Source organism: Gadus chalcogrammus, chromosome 4, assembly GCF_026213295.1.
Source record: "Gadus chalcogrammus isolate NIFS_2021 chromosome 4, NIFS_Gcha_1.0, whole genome shotgun sequence".
NCBI classification, from domain to species: domain Eukaryota; kingdom Metazoa; phylum Chordata; class Actinopteri; order Gadiformes; family Gadidae; genus Gadus; species Gadus chalcogrammus.
Window position 1 is genome coordinate 11,025,003 of NC_079415.1, and position 17,453 is coordinate 11,042,455.

General features: G+C 44.6%; 1 protein-coding gene across 1 annotated transcript in view; it reads right to left on the reverse strand.

Moving 5' to 3' along the window:
• Positions 1 to 284: 284 nt before the first annotated feature.
• The window catches only part of sfswap (splicing factor SWAP), a 76,030-nt gene continuing 58,861 nt past the window's right edge, over positions 285 to 17,453 (reverse strand). Inside the window, exons 15-19 of the mRNA XM_056587783.1 lie at positions 14,796 to 15,145; positions 9,367 to 9,498; positions 8,490 to 8,633; positions 7,072 to 7,144; positions 285 to 949 (exon numbers count right to left, since the gene is read on the reverse strand). Coding sequence (XP_056443758.1) covers positions 887 to 949; positions 7,072 to 7,144; positions 8,490 to 8,633; positions 9,367 to 9,498; positions 14,796 to 15,145 — 762 coding nt within the window. The 3' untranslated portion in view covers positions 285 to 886. The remainder of the gene's footprint in view (positions 950 to 7,071; positions 7,145 to 8,489; positions 8,634 to 9,366; positions 9,499 to 14,795; positions 15,146 to 17,453) is intronic.

The following is a 17,453-nucleotide window of genomic DNA, read 5'->3' on the forward strand; positions in this document are numbered from 1 at the left end:
TGCAAACCAGTCACGTAGACTTTCATCATAACGAGTGGGCATTGATTACCAGGCAAAGGGGTGTGCATCTGGGGCCAAGGTTGGCCTGCCTGCTCCCCCCCCCCTTTCCCTCCAAAAAAGTTTGATTGGTGATTAAAAGTTAAAGTTGTTGTGAGGTATACACAATATATCACCACCCTGCAAAGGCATTGACAAACTGTTTCCTTCCAGTCTCAGTGTCGATGTCCAGCTCAAAATATAGCTTATATCGGTTTTCATCCCTATTATAGATAATTCATGTTCTGAATTGCATTTCATATCCTTTTGAGATGATCTTTTAAAACACAGACCGAAGTTAAACAGAATGTGAAACACTTGGGTGGTAAATTCAAGTTCAAACTTTATTGACAATTTGCAGTACAAAGGAGCTCCGACTTTCATTCTGGAAACAGAAGGTAGAAGGCCACACACTGGAGCTGAGGAACAATATAAAGTCCTAACTAAAACTGTTAAAAAGGTGGAGGAGGAAGAATTAACAAAACAAACTAACCCTTCACAGAAGGATGAGATGCAGGCCTCTGGCAGCCATGGGGCTCTGTTGTGAAGTCATAACACTTTTTCTGGTTTGACAACTTCTGGCCCTGGACAGGTGTGTGAGTGTTTGACTGTAGGTCAGGAACCACATGATCCCTCTTTAGTTACTTACTGAACGATACACACAACCCAGTGTCCCAACAATTATTTGTTGCGGCCTCAAAAAAAAAAAAGGCTAGGGAGAGAAATTGATATGGTTTGCCGGTGACAGTCGGTTGCATCATGCTGATTGGCTGGGGGGAATTATTACCCCAGATGTCATCATGATGAAGGGGTTCCTATTGGAGGCTGGTCGGTCGAACCCCCTCCCTCTTCAGGTAGTGGGCTGGAAGGTTTTCGAGGCAGCAAGCATCGCACGCACTTTGGCCATCAGATCCTGAAAGACAAAAAAGAAAAGAAAATGTAATCATTTTTTGATAACATTTTATAAATAAAATAAAATTTCAAAGAATAAAAAATACTTTTAAAAATAAGGAAAAACAATTCACTCCATATATTCGGCAAATATTTCAAGACTTAAAAGGGACTACCATTGAAACAAGACTAGTTTTATCTTCTCCCGTATATTCTGGTTTAGTGGCTGACTATTTTAACAGCCCATTCACGGCCCATTCTTATGACAGTAAGTGAAAGCCCTGCAGGGGACGGCTGTACCACCCCGCATTGCTCCGTCTATCCCTCTGAACACCTCCCTTTAATAACCCCCATACAGCACGCGTAAAGAGGAGGCGGCCGTAAAGCAGGGCTGAAACGAGGGCCGTAAACAGCACCTATCGACCTTCTTGACACAATGCTCGCTCGTTACATGAAAACTGATTCAAAATGATGGGCGAGATGTAAATATCGTTCACCGCGGGCCATGTCTCATCCCACGTCCCAGCTGAGTCTCCCTGTTAAAGCTAGGGTAGGCAATTTAGAGAAACAGCCAGAGCAAGCTTGATTTTGAAAGTATTCAACCCAAAGTAATTCCATTCCTACGCTAGCTTTATCATAGTGGCTCGTACTAATGTTAACACCGACTGGGATTCGATATGACCCCGTGAATGGGGTTGAGAACCATGACCGACTGGAGAAGATTGTCGTCTGGTGGTTTCCAACCCGTTACTGGTTGGTGGCCTTATTTCTTCATCGGCAAATTACTGCGGTTCTAACTTTTCACATTATTATGCATAAGCTTCCCCAAACGTGGTTTTAACACAATCAGCGTCCGGCTCTCGTATCAATGTCCCAGTGAAGTTCATTATTCACTTTTTAACCTTGCTTATCAGAAATAGAAATGTTTGTTGCTACTGCAATTAGGATTGGATGTTACATGCTGTTGATTGTTCTCTGCCTAGCTTGTAGGTCACTTTCGATTAAAGTGTCTGCTAAATGACCAAATGTAATGTAAATGTAGTTTGCCTGGGGCAACTAATCATTAGGCACCCTATTTGTATGTAAGGGACATTCATCCATCAACATTTGTCAAAATCTACAATGCTCTGAAATATCCATCGCTCGTTAGCCAGCGACCTCCCACGACCCCAAACACATGTCACCCCGAGTGGGGCCCCCGACCCACATGTTGGGAAACACAGGTCGATCTCTTCTAATCACCTCCCTACCCCCTCTTTAGAGACACGGCTCTCTGGAAAGAGATGAAGCACAGGAACACTTGAAAACACCTTGTGTGCGGCAACCGCACACAAGAATAGGCCGCGCCGACGACCAGGACACCAGATTGGTTTTCTGCCCCAAACTAAAAAAGCGGAGGGTTGTGTTGTGTACAATGCACACAAACAGAGACCTCGCCGCAATGATGCAATTTCAAACTGGCTAGACGCTGACCCCACCGGAGCTGGTGAAGGTTGGGCTGGGATCAGGTTTGGCGAGGCCGTATATTGTTCTCCATCGATGGTTTTATTAAAGAAAGTAGGGCACACTGCTCGGCTCGTACAGCATCATCGATCCAGGCTAGATGCTAAAGTGAATCATTGGTCGAATCAAAACAAACTTTAAAGCAATGTCCTTCCCAAATAAAGTTACTAATGAAAGATAGGACACAATGATATACGGCAAGGTGGAATACTAATTAGAATAAGAGATGCCATTTTCTTAAAATGATGGCATAAAAACTATGTAGAGCACATGGTGAGAACATCACCACTAGTAATAATAGCAAATATTTTAAGGAAACAGAAAAATAAACTATGACAAGCTGAAAGGAGAGCCCACGAGATGATGACTGACCAGGCCGGAGACAGAGACAGAGGGAGAGAGAGACAGAGAGATATAGACAAACATAAGGAGAGAGACAGAGACATAAAGCTATAAAACTCATCTCAGATAAAGAAAACAAAATGTGATATAAGCGAGTGTGTGTGTGCTTGGGGTGTGTGTGTGTGCATGGTGGGTGTGCTTGGGGTGTGTGTGTTTGTGTGGTTGTGTGTGTGGGGGATTGGGGTACGCGTGGCGACGGTGAATGAAAGAAAATGGCAGGAAAGTCCTGGGCCTGGACTCTGGAAATGTAATTAGAGGGCAGACAGGGAAGAGAGAGAGGACCAAGGCTGGAATTAGTGGAGAAGTGCTCGCATATGAATACAGATTAGGGCGAGAGTGTGTGTGTGTGTGTGTGGTACATCAATGCGAGCTTGAATAGAGGAAGAAAAGAGACACAAGTTTGAAGAAACACACACACACAGTGACTGTAGAACACTGTGGTTTATGAGCAACACCACACAAGGAAACGGACGCACACCTCTGTTAATATAGACGGACAGCGCAAGCTTAAAGAAATACTAAACATATAGAAAGAAAGTGAGTGAGTGAGTGAGTGAGTGAGTGAGTGAGTGAGTGAGTGAGTGAGTGAGTGACTGAGTGACTGAGTGAGTGAGAGTGAGTTAGAGTTAGAGAGAGAGACAAAGAACAGCCAGGCCTGAGACATAGAGACAGAAAGTAGGAGAGTCGAAGGGACAGAAGTGCCAGAGAGAGGCGGTCAGATTATCTAACTGGCTCTCTCCATGCAGCTTCTACCTGCTCGGCTGGCTGCTATAAAGCTAGGCTGGCTGGCGTGTCCACGGCTGGATTAAGAGCTCTTAGAATCTGAATTCGTTAAGCCTCTGTTTGCAGCCTTGGAACCTCTGTGTTCAACAGAAACACATCCTTTCTCAATCCCACTGGATCCACGCACTAGAGCAAGGGTGCCAACAGCATGGCTGCAGACTTCAGGGATCTGGCCCAGAGGTCAGACACTCTAAATAGATAAGAACTTTGACTTTTTAGACACATTTCTTCGAACTAGAACAAAAATGCAGTTCTGCAAATCAGCACAGAGCGGTGATGATTATCAATATTCCAATTACACCCGTTGCTCTTTTATTTCTTTCTTTATTCGATAATCGATTATAGTTACACACATAAACCAGAATGATAATCATCTATAAAACATCATTTTATAATAATAATTTTAAGTCCATGACAGAATAACAAAGAAAGACACTGGTGTGAAGGGCCTGACAAACACACACACATAAATAAATAAACAAGCATCCAATTTAAGGCTTTCAGATGTGCTCTATTAGACCCGTCAGACATCCAGTTGACCTGTGTGAATCCGGCATGCTAATTAGCATCGGCGCTGTCAGAACTCCTCCACGGGAACGCACAAAGTTGGGCAGACAATGCTCTCCGACAGCCAGCGCAGCCTCGCTCTGTGCGGCCCGAGCCGTTTCACAAGCTTGGCAACGGGGAAACAAACTTTATAAAAAAAAGACGAGAAGGGGAAGACGTTCATTAAACTCCTAATTAGCACGAGACAAATGCCAAAGAGGCGGCCGTGTGTGAGGCCCCCAGGCTGGTGGAGCGAGGCGGTGCGTGGAGCCAGCTTTATGAGCCGGGGGACCCCTACCCCCCCCCCCCCAACGACCCGTACAAACACCTATTAACGCTCAGCTAACCAACACAGTGGCGCTCTGATCACACGGCGCGGTGGCGAGCCGAGCGAGGCGGCGAGCTGCTGATGAGGAGCTTGATGTGGCCACGCCTGGGCGCCTCCGCTGTTAACGCCAACCAGAACGGCCTCTCCGTTTGGATGAGGAAAGTACGACGTCAAACAGGTCAGGCATTGACTCTCACAGGGTCAGGATGACCAAGTTGTCGTACAAAGCTCTGGATGGGCATTTACACGTTCTCCTTGTGTAAAGAATGGTCAGAGAATACTGTGCATAAGCACTGACAAAGTACAACTCCTCTACCTCAAATTGTTGAAATGACAACTGTGACAACTAATGACCACTATCAAGCCGTTTTGGATTCATATGTATGCATACACAGACATTGTGGATGGGGTCACATATATATACATATATATATACACATATATACACACACACACACGCACGCACGTATGAATGTATGTATATATATATGTGACCCAATCCACAATGTCTGTGTACGCATACATAGGAATCCAAAACGGCTTGATGGTGGTCATTAGTGGTCACAGTGGTCATTTCAACTATTTGAGGTAGAGGAGTTGTACTTTGTCAGTATATATATATATATATATATATATATATATATATAATATATATATATTATATCATACATACATACATACATATATATTTTTGTGTATTTGTATATATATGCGAGTGGGTTTGTGTGTATAATCCATGTATATTGGAACCACTAATCCCACTGCTCTACACCAGTACTCAGTCCCTTCCACACACCCCAGCCTCAGTGACCGGAGCTCCAGCCTGGAACTCCACCAAAGCGGGGCTGAAAGAGCCTGGGGTTGTTCACTCAGGCCCTGCATTACCTGCCCTTCATCACAGACAAACGGCTCCCTCTATTCTGGTGCCTGTGGCTCCCCATTCAGCCCTCAAAACCAGAACATTAGTGTGGAGTGGAAGATAGGAATAGTGTAAGCCCCCGATCACATCGTTCAGGCCGGAAACAAAACAAGACGACAGGGAGTTTGCTTTGAGCTTCCAGTCTTGCATTGCTTATAGGTTAATAGTCTTTCCCTGACATGGCCGTGGGCACAGAGCGCTATAGATTATGGTGTTACTAAGTCCTCAAACCGTCGGGGTGCTGCCATAGAGCGTTCATTGAACGTAAAGTACATCTAGTTTTCCATAGTTTCTTTGAATGACTCCGTCTCGCCGTGAGCCATTATTCTGGATCCTGTGGTGTGAGAGCTATCGCTGTGTTAAGTGTTGCAATGGAACGCAGAGACGCCACCCGCTGTAAGACGATGCTAATGAATGCATAAACACGTTGCTAAACAATCAGTGTATACCGGCATCAACACCCCGCGCCGACACAAAATACTCTGTTTGAGTGAGCGTTCGACACTGGAGCCTCGGAATCAGCATAAAGGCAGCGTGTCCTCGACCTGTTCAGCATCAACAATGACCTCGCCTCCTCTTATCTGGAGGGGATGAAAGGGCTGGACATGATAAAGACTGAACACCGATATATCCAGGATGCAGATAAAGAGGGCCACAAACGCACGCATTAGGAACGGGATACAGATCAAGTACGACGGAAGGAGGCATCATTGAAGTGAGGGCAGAATTTGAGGCTGCATGATTAAGACAAGAAATTCTTATGGGATTATTTGGCCCTATGTTGTGCTGACGATTATTCATTGTGATTAACAGACGATTGATTTTCTATCTACCACGCCCGCCTACTGTGAACGAAAAACTAGATGAAAGCAAATGCTGAGATGCAACGTTTCTTTTATTTTAACACGAGTACCCATAGAATATGCTGTATTGATGTTTTTTTTTTGAATTTGTAACGTTTATCAATTAATTGTGACGTTTTGCTCGGATGAAACAGAGATGGAGATCTTTGGGCATTGGGAATTCAAAAGGGGTAGTGTGAGGCTGGCTCCACCCCAACACTGCCAAAGCCCGGGCGAACACACAAACCCCTGCGGTGAAGTGGAGTACTGTGGGGGCGGTGGGAACATTGGCTCCGAACTGAGGGGAGAACGGATTGAACACAACACTGGGGATGGGAGGGTAGGAGGGGGGGGGGGGAGAGAGGAGCTTCAGATTGCAAAAAGAGAAGAGAAGTTTGGGAGAGGGATCCCCAAGCAAAACAAAAGTGGTTCCACCACAGAAATGTATGTGTGTTTGTGTTTGTGTATGTTTGTGTTAGGGTGTGATACGTTCCTGAGCGTACAGGCCTCTGTCTATGCGTATGCATTCATCATTTATTGTATTTTTATTGAACCTATATTAAACCGATGAGATTTAACATCTCAATAACAAGCGAGACCGGGCCAAGGAAGCAGCAGAATTCCATCAAATACCATTCGTGCAGGTGTGTGTGTGCGTGTGTGTGCACACGGGGGAATATAGCATGTAAGCATCGGAGTGGTGGTGCAGTGTCATCATGCATAGCAGCCACGCTGGGTAGCTCTGGCTGTTGGGTCGCAGCGCCACGGTCAAACGGCAAGCAGGCAAGATATTGAGGAGATGGAAAATCAAGTGCAAATACCTGAGTGATTTTGGCCTGAACGGAGGACACTATGGACGAAGACACGGCACTCTCTTTCTCCTGAGACGCAGCCCTGGGGTGGGGGGACGAGAGACACAGGGAACGAGTTGCGTTAGCTTTGTGCAGAATTCATGGTTTCTGCTGAGTGATGCAGAACCCGTTCCAGATGGAGAGAGAGGGGGCTTGCATCAGATAGGAGGCAGAATAAGAGAGAGAGACAGAAACAGTGAGAGAGAGCACGACAGACCGAGAGAGAGCACGAGAGCGCGAGAGAGCGAGAGTTGAGAGATCAGGGATGGGCATTTGAAGGCATAACAATATTAGATTATTATTTTTTTGAGTAACAGGTTAACCGAACTACGAAAAAAAAGAGGAAAAAAAGTGTAGCACACTCATAATGTAGCCTGAAGTTCTTCCGTGATCTGGCCTTAACTAAACAAATATATTCGTTTTCCATTTTTAAGTCAAATAAATAAGGAAATCAAATCCAATTTGTTCAATTTATCTATTATTATTTAAAAGGAAAAGAACACTCGAAATCAGTACGCTGAATCGAAACGAGTTGAAACAAAACCATGAGTTTTGACAAGAATATGAATGAACAGTATTGCATATTTAAGGCACAAACTGAAATTATATTAAAGTACATTTAAGGCACAAACTGAATAGATTCAAGTAACTGAAGCACAACTGCAAAAATAATATAAATAAATGTACTGGTGGGCTTGGATATCAACAGAACTCCACTTGCAGCGCAATGGTTGCCTCGCATTATGCATGATGCGCACATAACAGAATATCAACAAAAATATATCATGTGTAAGACGGAAATACAGTATGTCTAAAACATTTCCAGTTAACATAACACATAAGCGCACCTACTGCATCACTCATTCTTGTTTAAAAAAATGAGCATATCTACGTGCTCGGGGGATAGGCGGGTGACGAGGCGATTTACAATCAAGTACAAGTATTCCAAGTATTAAATTGCATTAGTATACACGTTTAATGAACAATATGTAATTAAAATAGCTAATGAATCGATCTAATTAACTTTAGGCAAAAAAAAAAAAAATCTGCTACAGCTAAAGTCGAAGACCCACCTCAGTTGGAATAATCGAATATTCAAATAACCGTGCCCATCCCTAGGAGAGATGGTAGGACAAGAGTCTGGATATTGTCCTCTGGCTGTTGCTAAATATCTTTAAAGAGTAGCATTTAGCAGAGACAACAACAGCCTCCTCCACTGCTCAAACATATCTACCATTTTTTATTTCAATGTTTAAATATAATTTTATATTAGCCTGGCTGTTGCGAAATATACTATAATGTCTTATAATGTTGTCTTATATGGCAAAGGGAAAGATGTAAACTACCCACACTATGAAGCGCAATGTGATTGGTTGACGGGTGCGTACCTTGATTGGCCAAGGCTGGAGGCGGGGCTAGCCGGGGGCGAGTGAGCTGCGGGGGGTGAGAATGAGGGGGAGAAGGCGGAGCTTGCGCTCTGAGGCACAGCTCCTGAGGACCGAAGAGAGGACTTTCTCTTCTCGGGAGGGGACCTAGGACAAGACATCACCACTGTTTATACACATTTTACAAAACACGTTCATATGTACATTGTAACAAAATAGATATCCTTGACATTCACATAGACAGAGTTGATGCACCAGAGTATCTTGGTCCTAGTTAATCAGTATGAGATTCCAGCCAGCGCATATCAAGTTTAGATCTAAGTGATATTCCCCATGGAGAAGATCCTTTTATGGCTGCAATTAGAATTGACCTATATGAATAATTATATTTTTTCCCCCGTCGACTAAATCCGAGCCAGCAGAGCTGAAAGTGAATAATGTGCTTGTTTTGTCTGATCAGCGGCCAGGAGAAACACCTCTCATGCTATGATCAGCAAATGATCGGTGGCTTTACAATGTCAAACGCCACGCATTACTACACCCCAAGATGCAATGAATATTAAATCAGTGCTTTGTTCTGATCCAAGGTCAACACACTGTGGCCAGGATCGGATTCATAGCTGCAATCGGTGCAGCCACATAAGTTGGCATGATGACATCATCGCTGCGGTGTCATCATCAGCACCGTGACATCACCGGCGTGGTGACCTCGTCAGCGCGGTGACATCACCGGCGCGACGGCTTCATCAGCACAGTGACATCACCGTCCTGGTGGTCAGCATCGGCCCTTTGGCGGTACGATGACATCACCGATTCGATGACGGCGCAATCACGGGCCGTGGGACCCGTCGTGGGCGTGCTGGGGCCCCGGGAGCGGTACCTGGATCTGGCCGGGCCCCTGCGGTGCTGGTGGTGGTGGTGGTGGTGGTGGTGGTGGTGCTCCCTCTCCCTCTCCTCGTGTCTCCTCTCCGCCGAGGGGGCCCTGCGGTCCCTTCTGCCCGGCGACCGGGACCTGCCGCCACACACAAACGTTGACGAAATAACATGATCACATCACGGCCGCCCGCCCAGTCACTCATCCAACACCCACGCTCGGTTGAGTGAGCGCGCACATTAATCAGACTACAACACAGGGGACACGCTGTTTACCAAAAATTCACTTTCTGCAGTATACTTTCTTTACATTTACATTTAGGGCCTTTAGCGGACGCTTTTATCCACAGCGACTTGCAAAAGTACATTTGCCAGAAGAAATAGAAACAACAATATATCGCTCTCAGTTGGATGTGCTTAGAAACAGGTGCCAAGCCCTTACAATTTCGAGGTTAACTCATTCCCTGTGTGCAACACAGAAAGCTAAGATAAGATGCAAAGAACTATTTCGGTGTGTGCCAGGAAGTACAACATGCAATGAGGTCGTCCATTAAGTGTCAGGACATACAATAAGTGCGTAAGCGGGATGTATTTAGGGGAGTAAGGGAGGAGAGGAGGGAGGCTATGCAGAGTCCAAGTGAACTCTGAGCAGGTATTTGATGGGAGGTGAAGCGGATTTTAAGCCAGATATGCCAAATCGGTTGAAATATTGTTTGACCAAGCCAACAATCTAGCACAGAACAGCTACACTGTAAAGGGAACTAAAATATAGATGCCATTACCACAACAAAATTAAGCTTCATCATAAAGCCCATTTTCCCCTCATACATTATGCACAATAATCTTCTTTTATTATATAAGGCTTCTTGTAATAACACAAACGTGGTTCTTTATGTAATAAATCACTCTGAATAACGGTGACATGAGAGCTAGGCGAACACTAATGTAGTTTGAAAGTGAAACCAGGTCATCAGGACTCGTCCTGAACCGAGGTATCACACAGACCATTGGCATTGAAATGGGGATTTTGAGTATTTCGTCAATGTCTCATGTTTCTAACCCTGGATATTAATTCGGGGGGTTCCATGTCTGGCATGAAGTGATTTCCTGGGCCGCATGTGGGTGTTCTCGCCCGAGGATGCCTACAGGTACACTGCATACACAGGGGATCCAACTGAATACCTATGGGAAGCAAGTCAAACACGTGACTGCTGGAATACCCCCCCCCACTACTATAGAGCTGGAGCTGCTACCAGAGAGACCTGCATTCCACCTTCGGGCTTCATTGTCTCCCTCTCCTCCCTGAACTCTTTCCCTCAGAGCCAAGCTTCGTTCGTCCAAACTTCATCCGACTCGCACTCCCACCGTGGTGAAGACAAATCATCGGGTTTGGGTCCCACCTAGTGTACGACTAAATTGCAGAGAGCTGCTAAGCTTGGGGGAAGTTCTTTGGAGAATACGAGGGGGTCCGCCTCGCTATCTGACTGATGGCGGCATAGTTTTCCATTGACTGCACACCCTTGCTGAAGAGACTGTCCCGTGCGTTTTGACAGCTTCAACCACCCCCCCCTCCTACGAAACCTTTAACTGAATTTTTTAAGCCCCAGGCCTTTATTCCCCCTCTGAGAACACTTTAATTTCTTTATAAGAGTTCATGACCCTTTCCTTGTCATACGAAGATCTAAAGTGGAAATCAAACTTTGATCCGGCTGCATCGCATGCAGAGATCCGTTTGAACGCTCACGAAGCAATCACACACTCGTTCGCCGTGCCCCAGTTGTTACAGTTGTTTACGATGGAGATCATCCTGCCGATTTTAAGCACGGCCACGCCCGCATTTGCATTTCAAACGGAGACATTAAACAAGAGAACGACGCGGCCCGGCACGCTGCCAACCCACTTAATCCCTTTCTGATTGGCCTCCCTCTGTGCGTTAAGAAGAAAATAAAAGCTTGATGTAAAAATGTTGGAAATGAATGGCCTAGGGACACGATGGCAGCCATATGCACAGAGGAAAGCTAATGAGGTTTATTAAAAAGGACCTTTGCATGCCATTTATTGTGGTACAATGTTCACAGAGATTTATCTGCATTTACAACCACCGCCAAAATATGAACAGAATGAATCAAGAGTCTAAAGATGGAGCGGTCACAAGAACATTTGGGCTGTTTTTTAACCCTGGTTCGGTTTGATTCCAAATAATCTGAACGTTTTAATCTATCTCTTCTACTTTTAGGAACTATGTCATATAACGTTTGAACCCATAATTGATAGAAATGTATTTTAGAGTGAATTATTCCATTAAAAAAGGTACAATATGTAATTTCAGTTAAATCAATAAATGATTGATCTACTGGATTACTGTTTTCACGTGTTTCACAGAAATGAGGGGGCTAAGGGGATAACACGCCATTCCCATGCAACCATACCAAATCGAACATACCACTTCCTCGATCAAAACTAGCTATTTCTCGTTTGAAATTCATTGTAAAATATTTTTATGTGTTTAATGTTACACATTGGGGATGGGCTGATGGTCGTTTCTATCGAATGTCGACGATAGATGGATCACATTGTCAATCGTCTCAAGTTGTTGATGGAAAAGCTTTTTTTTTAAATTATTATTCTTATTTTTTGCCGGAAAAAAAGCGCTGTGGTGTGCTGTTTTTTACAATTACCATCATAGTGTTGATCAGCAGAGAAATAGTCTGCCGAAGACGTTGACGTCTTTTAGCAACCGGACACGCTGGGGTTGATAATTTACCGGAATACTTGCGGAGTGCTAAGAAAGACATGAATCAGGCAAAAAATCCACTTCCCTTGACAGCGGTCTAGTTCGGTGTGCATAAAAGCACAGACGGACCAATTGCGAACTATTACAGCTGCTGATGCCATCTCTCTAAGTTAAAAAGTAGCCGTACCCCCCCCAAACCAATCGGAATAAGTGTACACGTGTCGATTAAGCAGACTACACCACCTCTTCTATTCCGCATGGAATTCTATTCCGATCAGAGAATTGTATTCCGATTGAGCTGTTCTTCCACTTCTAATCGGTTCAGAAGTGAAGTTTGTAGATTTGTTCAATGGTTTGAACAAAGGTAAACGGGGGAAAAATTAATCAGCTACGATGTGTTGAATTGTCAGAGGTTGACCAGAAGGCTTCAATGAAACCAACTGAAAGTAGTAGAAAGGAGTACCCGTAGTTGCATCTGGCGTTACATGAAACAGTGATATTCACAACCCCCGCCCCCCCACCCCCCCACCGCATCAGATCGACTATGACGATCGCTAGGGGGCGCAATCGGACGATGGAAGCTTGTAGACGATCGCCCAACCCTATTACACATCATACCTTTACGTATCTTAAGTCGCACAGTGTGGAAACAGGATTTACAATCAAACGTCATGTTAACAGAAGGACACAGAACTGACGTACACGTCACTAGGTGTTGTGGGACGATGAGCAGATACAGAATGTGCTGAATTAAACCCACAAACCCAACACTGTCTTCAACATCATTCGGCATAAACTGGAGGAGAAGGGATTTATGTTCACAACAGACTGGTGCCCGCCGAGTAAAAGGTACAAATGCTTGCAGCTTTTTTTCCTTTGTACACCCCTCAGAATTAATGCAATTCTTATTTGGTCGAAGCAAACAGACTAAGCTTGTGAAAGTGGCAGAAATTCCAAATGAGGTTCAGCATTTACAAAGTAACAGAGATTTACCATCGACTGCACAATTTGATGAATTTCACACGAGAAGAGTGATGATACGTTTTACAACGGATCAGATTCAGATACCATCCGGCTGGACAATAGTCTGAGTTATTAATTTCGAATTACAATTATTGTGTCAGTCTGAGAGAATGGCGATGAAATTGAAAGAGACAGACACACACACACACACACACACACACACACACACACACACACACACACACACACACCACACAACCACACACACACACACACACACACACACACACACACACACACACACACACACACGCTATATCGATTTGTAGCTTTATAAGATAAGGTCTGCTATGTTTGGTTGAAGATGAAGGGTTTGAGGGTTTGTATTTCCAGACCAATTGTGTTTTAGTCGGGAACCTCTCAGTTTATTTTCAATTTCCAAGCGGCTTTATCAACGGACGCACCCCAAAATGCCTCTAGACATAGTTGAATGGGCCAATAACTAATCAGAGCAATGCAATATGTTGCGTAGGGCCGGGCTCAAATTTTATTGATAGCGGATTCAACAAACTGTTCCACATAAGCAGCCATCTCGAGATGGCTGAGCTAATTAAACATCAGCTGGCATATTTGTCTGATTGCCAGTTGCTAATTATCAGCGCAACGGTTTGGCATATTGAAGTGTGTGTATGTGAATAGAATGTAAACATTGCAACAGCTACTTTCTCTGGTTGGGAGTCAGCTGTTTTGGGAAAACAAAGTCTCCCAGGACTCTCTGCGGATTATTGATATTTAAGGTGCTTGGGAGGGACGTGAAGAGATGCTACAGAGAGATGACACACACACAGAGAGAGAGAGAGCGAGAGAGCGAGAGCGATTTGCAGGGGGATACATAAGGACTGATCATTGCTGCTAATGAGCAGCAAAAACCACTCCTTGGATATTCCATTCGTTGCCTGGCAGAAGCAAAAACAAAATAGATTTAAAGAAAAAGGAGAACACATACACACACACAAAATCTCCATTAGACAGTTCGTCAGACAGGTATGACACTGAAGATGCAACGCAACAGGAACCAATTAAATAGCTCTGAATGAGGAACCTGGAACCATTACGTTTTCTAAAGGCGCTCCATAATCTGTCCTATTAAATCGAAGGCTTTGGTTGGCAGACAATAAGTAACACGTTAACGATCGTCCAACTGACATCCTCAAGCAGGCCAAGCTACAGGGGAGGCCAGAGGGCCCAAGCAATATGAACTGATGCACACGCACACACCCAATAACAAATTGGCTTGCTTTTCAAGGAGAAGACAATACAACATTTGCAAAATATGGGGTGGAAATGATGTTGCTTAAGAGTCTGGACGTTTATTAACTACATATAACCCTTCAAATAGAGCAAACAGTTAAGAAATCGAGTCCTATCTGCAGTGATAAACTCTAAACCGTTTATTTATTTACAGGGCTGGTAAAATGCCCAGTAAATGGCTGATGAACTGATGAACTGAACTGATTGGGGATTCATTTCCAAAGGACGGGCAAGAAATTCAAAGTGGTTCGGGATTCACCATTCCGAGTCGGCATTTGTATGGAACCATTTAAATTGTGAGGGTAATGCTTTTTTGCCATAATCAAGATCATCAGTTGCCAGTCAATTATCAGTGAGAATGTCGAGTTCAAATGTAATACGACTAAAGAGTTAGAATAGAAGTGTTTGTTTTGTGTTCGTGAGCCTACCTGGACCTCCTGGTTCTCCTGTAGGCGCTGGGGAGGGCGTGTCTGGTCTTCGACCTTGACCTGGACCTCTTCTTGTGCTTCTTCTTCTTCTTGTCCTTGTCTCGCCCTTTGCTGCGCTCCGGCTCCGCCCCCCTGGAGGTGGCGTGGGAGCGGGAGTGGGAGTGAGAGTGGGCCGAGGAGGAGGTGGCGGCGGTGGTGGTGGTGTTGGTCCCCTCCCTGGATCTGTGGGCCCCCTGGTGCTCCACGGGGGCCCTTTGGTCCTGGAGGTACGCAGGAGCCACAGAGGAGGAGGAGGAAGAGGAGGTGGGGGCGGGCGGGGGGCACGCCGCGACCGAGAGCTGCGGTTTGACCTGGAGAGGACAGGAGGAACCAATCAGGAGCGAGCGTGGGAGAGAGAGAAAACATACTGCAACCCCGAGATGATGGTGATAGCAGAGTGAGAGGACTTTGGATGGTGCGAGTTGAAGCCCGACAAAAGCAGGGAAAAACAATAGAGAAAACCAACAAATCCTCGACTGATGGAATCAATCAGAGCCCATCTTTCTCACAACAAGGACAGCGCCTCCAATTCCCAGCTGTGTAGACGTCTGCAGGAAGTCAATATCTGGAGGGCTGCCTCAACTGATGCTGCAGGCCTCTATCTCTGCGGTGTTAAGGTGCCTGGGCTGTGAGGTGGTTTTGAAGGAGGATCTGGACACAGACCTCTAAGAAATGTCTAAGTCCTTGGCTTTCAATAGGCCCACCACTCCGGTTTCGTTGCTTGCCTTAGGTCATCTCAAACTAAAAGGAAAGAAAGTGAAACTTGTTTCTTTTTTTCTAAGATGAAATGGCACTACTACGAGATAGTCTAAGAATTTATAGATTTATAGATTCTTTTTTTTCTAGATTTTAGCATCTCTTTTCCTAAGCTGAAATGGCACTACTACTAGAGAGTGTATAAGAACATATACACCGGTATATAAATATTTTTTTGTCCTCATTTTTTTCTACATGTTCGAATCAAGCGAATAAGTAAAGGTTCTGCAGAACAAAAGACAGTCCTAGAGACACAGCACAGGGGTTTGGGGGCCACGGTTCCGGGGATGAGCCCCGGAGCACTTCTGGTAATCACCCCAGTGTGCCTCCTTTAAAGTGTCCCTTTGTCGGCCAGCGGCTGGGAACACATGAGAGACGGGGGCCGTGCCTTAATCTCTCTGGTGTGGAGGATCCTGGCCTAGCGTGGCTACCCCCTCCCCTCTGCCCAGCCCCCGGAGCCCCGAGTGTCTTAGTAGTACAAAGCTCTGCACCCCTAGAGGGCCAGGTACACGGCTTTGTGTGGCTCTGAAAGGAGCCACGTTCGGTTATACCGTGAAATGACAAAAGTGTGAAATAAGTTGGGCGAGGAAGAACAAATTTGAGTGATTTCCGACGGATTGAAGGTTCAGTCCGCAATCACGTCGTTTTTCCTGGGAAATCTCTGAGGATGACAGATATGCCATTATGTACGATAGGCTGCCGTGATTTGTTGTGATTTTCTTCCACAACCGGAATTCTGATTTCCACTGTAAACAACATAGCCGTCTACGAAGATCTTCTTCAGTCATCGTCAGCCAATAAACAAATGCCTTATTTTGAACTCTGCTTGCAGAGGCCTGGAGACGCTCATCAACAGGGCATCACGTCGTCAGTGTTGTGTCTAGGCTTTCACTTTCACTTTGGAGCGCACTTGATCACAGAAAGGATTCTATGTCATTGTCGACTGTCTTTCATTTGGCCAGGTTGTGTCTGGTTGAGATGAGGCCTTATTTTACAAGATGTGACAGTGGGGAGGGCTTTAATGCAGGTTAATGTGGTTCAGCACAGTGTGCCTGGAATTTGCTCTTTTTTTAGACATCAACATATTCACAGTACGAACGTAGGCGTGTGTGCGTGACCGCAAAAGTGGTTCCACTGAGCAGAAAGTTACTGAAGGAACTTAACTAATAAAAAGCCATTTTTCAAAGCAAGACTGCGGCTCACTTTTCACCCATTTCCTTCCTTCTACAGATTCCTTCATCAACCTCTCTCTCTTTTGACCTGGGTTGAGACGAACGAGATGAAAGAGCGCAAGAGAGCGAGAACAACGGAGCGAGAGGGAGAGAGAGAGAGAGAGCGGGGACGATGAGGATGATAAAAGGGTAGTCAGATCAAGAACGGCTAGCATCAACATAGATCAGCCTTTAGAGCACATTTTCAGATGGTAAGAATAAGTGAAACCTGTTCTCCTACTACAACTACTTAAACACAGAACAACATGTGTTGAAATGACGTTTATCATCATCACATTGAGGTTATGGGTTAATAATCACCAGACTTCACAAATCTGCACTTAATTGTTTTGTAGTAGGCAAGGCAACTTTATTTATATAGCACTTTTCATACACAAGGCAGACTCAAAGTGCTTCACATATAAACATTGTTATACATTAAAATAAAATAATAGATAAGTAAAAAAAACAATGCAAAGAAATGATAAAATAGAAAGTTAAAAAGGCTTTTAGTAAGTTAAATTGAATGCAATGTATTAAGAAAGTGAGAAAATTAAATTGAAAAAAGGGAAAGTTTAAAAAAGGCATTTTAGTAAAATAAAGCTAAAGTATTTAATATTTAGCAGAAAGCTAAAGCAAACATAAAGTCTTC